The sequence below is a fragment of the Sardina pilchardus genome, chromosome 13 (assembly GCF_963854185.1).
Source record: "Sardina pilchardus chromosome 13, fSarPil1.1, whole genome shotgun sequence".
In the NCBI taxonomy this organism is placed as follows: domain Eukaryota; kingdom Metazoa; phylum Chordata; class Actinopteri; order Clupeiformes; family Clupeidae; genus Sardina; species Sardina pilchardus.
This window is the reverse complement of record NC_085006.1, coordinates 24120789-24128288: the sequence shown is the minus strand read 5'-3', so window position 1 is coordinate 24128288 and position 7500 is coordinate 24120789. Positions and strand designations below refer to the sequence as shown.

The following is a 7500-nucleotide window of genomic DNA, read 5'->3' as shown; positions in this document are numbered from 1 at the left end:
AATGGAATGTGAATTTGAAGGTGCAGGTGCGCCAGAATGGGAGTTAAGTGAACTGTAATGTGAGAGCAAAGGGCCATTCACATCAAGAATGATAACCATAACGATAGCTATTAACAAAAGCAATAGGGCCTTGCACCTATGGAATGCTGAATGCTGCTTAAAGGTGCATAGGAGCTGTGATGTGGAGTAAGACCGTGCTCTTCTCTGCAGGAGCGGGGATGGGGAAGGTCCTGTATTTACACATGTTTGTGTGTGTGTGTGTGTGTGTGTGTGTGTGTGTGTGTGTGTGTGCGCGCTCGTCTCTGCAGGAGCGGGGATGGTGAAGGTGCGCGTGCAGCACCCTCCGGAGGCCAGCGTGAAGATCCACCAGGTGCTGAAGGTGGGCTACGGGCCCGTCGCCTCGTCCCAAGAGCGCTCCGAGACTGTCACCTGGTCGTCCTCGGGCACCTCGGGAGCTCGCAGGGGTCTGTTGCCAGGGGAACGGGCCGAGGCTCCTCCCCCTCAGGTGCGGGCGCAGACCATCCGCGGCGACGCCACCTACACAGAGGCCTCCGGCTTCAAGTACTGCTTTAGGGAGGTCCGCAACGGACAGGTGAGCTCTCCACCCTGTGTGTGTGTGTGTGTGTGTGTGTGAGAGAGTGTATTAGAAGGTGATGGTGTTAGCAGGGGTAGTAGTCATGGGTATATTTGGTGGGTATAGTCATATTCTGTGGGTATATTATGGGATGTGTGTGTGTGTGTGTGTGTGTGTGTGTGTGTGTGTGTGTGTGTGTGTACTGTATGTGTGTGTGTGTGTGTGTGTGTGTGTGTGTGTTGGCATGCGCCTAGACCTTAGACCTTTTCAACGTCTCTTCTTTGTTCTTTTCAGTCAGCTGTATTTCACTCAAACTCTCTATCATTAGTAATAGCACAACTCTGAAATATGTCAGATCCATGTATCATAATTATGTCATCAGCCGTAACATTTGATCAGTGTTCTGTTATTGTACTTGTATTATTGTAAGTGTATCATTAATTTTCAGATCAGTCTCTGACATGTTTGTTGTTACAGCAGTTCAATGGCATGTGACATGAGCTTGTGCAACATATGAAATCATGAGAATTACTGGCAATGGGAGGACCGCTGTGCAATTACAGGGGCGCCAACTGTATGATGACTTATGAAGGGGTGTGTGTGTCATAACAAGTTTATAATTTATGGTCATACTAATGTCATAGCAGAGACTAGAAGTAAAGTGTCATCATGACTTCTGTTCACTTCTATCTGGTCTGTGTGTGTGTGTGTGTGAGTGTTTCAGTTTACTATCTAGATAAACTGGGGGAGACCATACACTCTTTTTCCGATGCCAGTTTATTGAAAAAGCGTTTCGGCCTGACCCCTTGTAGTTGATTCGTCTGAGCTAACCTGTAATCAATTAGCCGCCATGACATATGCTCACATACATTTATACATATACATCACATAGTAACAGTCCAACATAGTTTAAATTACTTTCAAATGTCAGTTTACTATCTAACCATTCTCAGTCATACAGAATTGTACTGTAGGTGTTGATCTCTAATGTTACCTATACATACATAACTATGGTATACCAATACCTATGTGGCTGTGCTTCAGTGAAGTTAGCATACATACTGCCCACACACTGAGTACAAATATAAATACACTAATAGAGCATTTAGATGTTGGTCCTATGCTTCACAGACTGAAAATAGAATACCCTTTTTAAATTCCCTCTTCAACTCCATATCTGTGGCCATTCTGTAGCTGCTGGCTGACAGCATTTTTGTTCAGTAGAGAAATCAATGCAATCAAATGTCGAAAAAAAAAAAAAACACTAAAAAAACACTAAAGCGTAGTGTGTGACAGGCTATGGCCACGACATCCCAAGGCCAGTCCATGAACCTATCATCCAGCCGCAGTATCGTTTGGGCTCAATTAGGCCTGTCATTGCTTCAGATAGATGTGCACTGTATAGGGCCTATTGTTTCAGCTGGGGAGAAGGGGTTGTTGACAGGTTAGTTGGGGGACGTGCTGTAATTCACCCACACACAGACGTGCGGACACACACTCAAACACACACACATACACATATGCGCGCACACACATACAGTATGTGTGCACACACACACATGCAGTATGCGCACGCACGCACACACACACACACACACACACACACACACACACACATTGCGAGGGGACATGATGAACCTCCAATGTTCCTTGTGTAATTGGGGGATTAGGCAGAGTCCTAGCTAGTGTGCTTATGGCCAGAGTTCAGATGGCGTGTTCTGTTTAGTTTTATTTCATTTTATTTGCGCGTTTTGACACGCTAATCCTGTCTCATCTAAGGCTCCTCGATGCACACTGAACACAGTCCTGACTCCTTCTCCACTGCTGTTGCTTTTGTTGTTATTGGTCTCGGAGCGCAGCTGAGTTTTGCCCCTGAGACCATAAAACCATCAACAGAGAAGTGAATGACTGATCACTGATTTCAATCAGCCAACGGTTCCAGAGGGATCTTTGCCTGGTGCAAAATCGGTCCCTTGATTAGGGGAACAGAACTAAGTGGTTCAGCGATAATGGATGTGGTGTGAATGTTGTCAAACATGTCAAACTGTGAAGATTGATGTGGTAAACACATAACGTCTCATGTCATCAGTTCTGTATTTACGCATATTTGTGTGTGTGTGTGTGTGTGTGTGTGTGTGTGTAAGTGTGTGTTTGTGTGTGTGTGTATGTGTAAGTGTGCAAGTGTGCATAAGTGAGTGTGTGTGTGTGTGTGTGTGTGTGTGTGTGTGAGTGTGTAAGTGTGCATAAGAGTTAGTCTGGTCCTTACAGCCTTACAGGAGACTCGTGATCATTGCATCAGTATCTGTGTGTGTGTGTGTTTGTGTGTGTGTGTGTGTGTGTGTGTGTGTGTGTGTGTAACCCCTCCTGTTCCTGTTTGCCCTTCTGCCCCTCAGTGTAGCTCACCTCTGCCAGGCCTGAGGAGCCAGGAGACCTGTTGCCGTGGCATCGGCAAGGCCTGGGGCATCAACGAGTGCACCATGTGCCCACCCAACTCAGGTAAGCACACCTGCACAGCCAGAGTGTGGACCGCACACCTGAACTCACCTGTCCTCCCACCAATCACACCTGCACAGCCAGTGTGTGGACCGCACACCTGAACTCACCTGTCCTCCCACCAATCACTCCACGCTCCCCTTTGACACGCTCCAATGAGGGATTGGAATATGGAATATGGGAATGTGGGAATATGGGAGTGTGGGAATGTAGGAATATGTGAATTTGGGAATATGACAATATGAGAATGTAGGAATATGGGAATATGGGAATATGGCTATATGGGGATGTGGCAATGTGTTAGTAGTAACTAAATGAGGACATATTCTTAGGCTGATGCAATGCTAGCTGTGTTGAATTAGATAAACTGACTTAGATAGATGGCAGAGCGCTTTGCTGACATGATGATCCCAAGGGAAGTTTGGAAGATTACAATATTCCCAAGGGAAATTTGGAAGATTACAATATTGCTGTGCCATTTGAGTACTACATGTAGAGGTTTGTTTCACAGCCAAGTTGAGCGACACAACAAGTTTTACTATTGGTTATTCTGGCAACAACAAACAACCACAAGTTACGCAATATGTTTTTTTAGACAAACAACCATTTGTTATGCAAAGTGATAATGTTTTATATGGTGACGGTCATTAGAGACATTTTAGGGGACTGAATTTCATCACCAGTATGTCTCTCTATTTCCACAACACACACACCCACACACACACACACACACACACACACACACACACACAGAGAGAGAGAAAGAGAAATGTGCACACATGCAAACTAGAGCTCTAGAGTTTCAAGGGGTCCAAATAGGTGGTTATGAAACTAAAAAGATGGTATGATTTGTGTGGGTGTGTGTATGTGTATGTGTGTGTGCGTATGTGCGCGTGTGTGTGTGCGCCTGACTGTGTGTGTGTGTCTGAGGTTACGTTACTTAAGCGTTGCTTCATTGCCATGTCTTGCTTCAGACCTGCCTAATCTGACAGGGAATTCCTTGGCCATGCTGGGCTTTAGCTTGGCCAGCTCGCTCCTCTCTATCTCGCCGGCGCTCCGAGGACATTTAGCCGGACGGAAAGGATGGCCTGTCACCTCTCCATCTGTCAGCGTGGGCTTTTGCAAACAATTTTCATCATCATTATCAGGGCTTGGGGATATTTTCTTACACGCCGTGGCCTGCCAGACTCAAGATGGAGCGCTGCTTATGTAATGGAAACACTAAAATTAGCATGTCAAATGTGTGTGTGTGTGTGTGTGTGTGTGTGTGTGTGTGTGTGCGTGTGTGTGCATGCTAGTGTGTGTGTGTGCTAGTGTGTGTGTGTGCTTGCCTAGCGTGTGTGTGTGTGTGTGAGTGTGAGTGTGAGTGTGAGTGTGAGTGCTTGCCCCTTTTCTGTTTTCTTTTCATGCAAGACAGGGAAAATCATCCAGCCTGAACATACTGACGCTTCTGACGTACGTGTTCTTTTTTGAGCTTTAAGTTTTACATTTTTAGATGTTTTGGTTTTGACCGTGCCAATAAGGCAATAAGGTCATGGCGATGCTATGTGTGTGTGTGTGTGTGTGTGTGTGTGTGTATGCATTTGTGTAGCACAGTGTGGTGCTGGTGCCAGCTCAGGAAAGAACACATCGTCGCCTCTTGGGCCTGTGCTCAGATCTCTGGAGTGTGAATAAATACCGAGACAAAACAAAACAAACAAACAAAAATGAGGGCATAAGTCAAACAAAAAGACAAACAATTGCATCATGTTTTCCTGCCGTAATGTGTGGTGGAAAGTATGCGTTTATTTTGCACTTTCTCAAAGCCAGAATGCTCTCTGGTGACTCAGTCAGCCCTCACCAAAAAGTTCTTAATGGGGATGTTTTTTTTTTATTTTTATTTTTTTATGACGCCCTTCTGTTCCTAAAAGGGAGGGGCATATTGTATCCCAAGGTAGATAAAGTCAAGGAGAGGTTGAGAAAATCTGATTTAAAAATATGCCTTAGGGGTAATCCTTTATATCACATATATTTAGCCTTTAACGGCTCCGAAGACATAGTATGCAACAATGTGCACCTATTTAAACATACTTTTTTATAGCCAACCAGTAATGGTATCATCGTCAAATGAATGTGCACTGAGTATAGTCATGTGAAGGACAGGAGAAGAAACATGTCTATCATACTAGTTGCCTAAGCTGGCACTAGGCACTTATTTGGTCCTGGCTGTACCACCCTGTTATTTTTTTTTAGGACGCCAATTTTTTCGCCAATGAATTAGCAGCCTAGCAAGCCTATCATTGTCAACTGTTCTGTTGTTGCTGTTGTTGGCTATGCCTTTTGGTTGTTACATTGCTAGTTTTCGACCAAAGCTAAACTACACTCAAATAATGTCATAATAAAATATTAAAATAAGGTTGTGTACCTGAATCAGCCAGCCTAGGGTCCTGAGGAACATGTATAGTCAGTGCTTCTGTTTAAGCACAAACACATATTTCAGTGCTTCAGCTTACAGTTTTTTTCAATCGCTAACAAGCGTTTGTCCATTAATTTGACACATTTTCAAAACTCTAAACACAGACTCTCACCTACAAAACACAATTGGCCAAATGGATCATTTTCTTCTCAAAAGCACATTCCATGTTGTTACACCACATTTTGTTACATATACACTAACTCGTCATTTCTCTGCACACACGAACTTTGCCAAAACACTGGAAACCTGACTCAAAATGAAGTTATTTTGTCAAAGAATGAAGCTTGTTTTCACTTCACAAGATACATGCAGTCAATCAGAGTACACTAGGTTTCAAAATACTGGCTACTGTTGACATTACAAAAACTGCATAGACTTTTATGTTTCAGTTTTACAGGTATTTGCATGCAAAACATGCAATCCAGCATTTTTACACTAAATTTCTTGGTTGGGAACTGTATGTCCAGATGTAATGTTCACATTCAAATGCATTCCAGTTAAAAGCAAATCTTTTTTTTTTTTTACTGTTCACTAGGCCTACAGGAGGTGCAGTATAAATACTGATTACAGTAGACTATGATAGAACAGAACAAGTTTTACAGCATTGCAGTGAACAAAATATCCATGAAACACAAGAGCATTCTGACAGCAACAGCAAACAGCCCAGGTAAAAAGGGGAGAAAAAAAAAACACAAAATGACCGTGTCATCAACATTGCATCTGATATTTTATTTACATGTATTCTCACCAGCCTTTCTTAGTGAAAGGCCTAGGTTGATTACATGGGCAATGATAGTGGCACAAATTTCAACACTGACTACTGTTCTTGCAGCCCTTGGAATGCCACCACCACACATTCTTACACCTCTACCTTGCCCTCTCCTTGGGCCTACTCTTCTCCCTGGCCCTGCTCCTCTCTCTGCTCATGCACCTCTCACTGCTCCTTTCACTGGCCTGCCCTTCTTCCTGGGCCCCTTGCTCGTACTCTTCCTCGTACAGACATCACAGTGTTTGTCTTTTTCTGTTTTTGTTTCCAAAAACATCACTCCTCAAAGTCCTCCTTTTACTGTGTCAATGTCATATGAAAAAAAATAAATAAAAAAAAATAACCCCTGCCACTGAGTCTAAGCCAAACTGGAAATGGCTGTGGTTGGCCCAATTTACCCAACATCATGTGTGTCATTTATTCAATTGTTTGTTTACAGTATTATCAGCTGAGATACTGTATATTGCTTTTGAACTGATATCATTGCAGAAGCAGAGGTTTTTATACTGTATCTAAGGTTTGGAATATTGTGTTTGCTATTGTGGGATGTTGTGTGTTAACATTCGTAAATAATAGAAAAACGATCCATCATTTTGTTAAGAGGTATAGCTTGTCTGTTAAGAAAATGTAAGCATTGTGGAAATGTATTCACTGACTGCATACTGTGTGAAAACTACATGAAATGTGTGAATGGTATGGCCACAAAAGACCGATGTTGTGCTAACTGTGTTTAGAGTTTTGAAAATGTGTCAAATGAATGGACAAACGCTTGTTAGCGATTGAAAAAAACTGTAATACCGACATACTGTATACTGTATTTTAGTGCTCCAGTTTAAACGCATACACATATTTCAGTGATTCAGTTTAAACACCAACATATATTTCAGTGCTTCAGTTTAAACACGTGCACACATTTCAGTGCATCAGTTTAATACAGGCATATATTTCAGTGCTTCAGTTTAATACAGACATATATTTCAGTGCTTCAGTTTAAACACATACACATATTTCAGTGCTTCAGTTTAATACAGACATATATTTCGGTGCTTCAGTTTAAACACATACACATATTTCAGTGCTTCGGAAGGATTATGAGGGCGAGTGGGATTTCAGGAACACCATTTCCAGACATGCGTCTCTATATGACGCTACAGGGGGCTGTAGGAGTTCTAGAAGCTTCATGCTTCACGATAGCACAGGGCTCAGGGAGAC

General features: G+C 43.0%; 1 protein-coding gene across 1 annotated transcript in view; it reads left to right on the top strand.

Moving 5' to 3' along the window:
- LOC134099880 (latent-transforming growth factor beta-binding protein 4) overlaps positions 1 to 7500 on the top strand; it is a 73527-nt gene that overhangs the window by 21911 nt on the left and 44116 nt on the right. Inside the window, exons 3-4 of the mRNA XM_062552906.1 lie at positions 309 to 592; positions 2968 to 3070. Coding sequence (XP_062408890.1) covers positions 309 to 592; positions 2968 to 3070 — 387 coding nt within the window. The remainder of the gene's footprint in view (positions 1 to 308; positions 593 to 2967; positions 3071 to 7500) is intronic.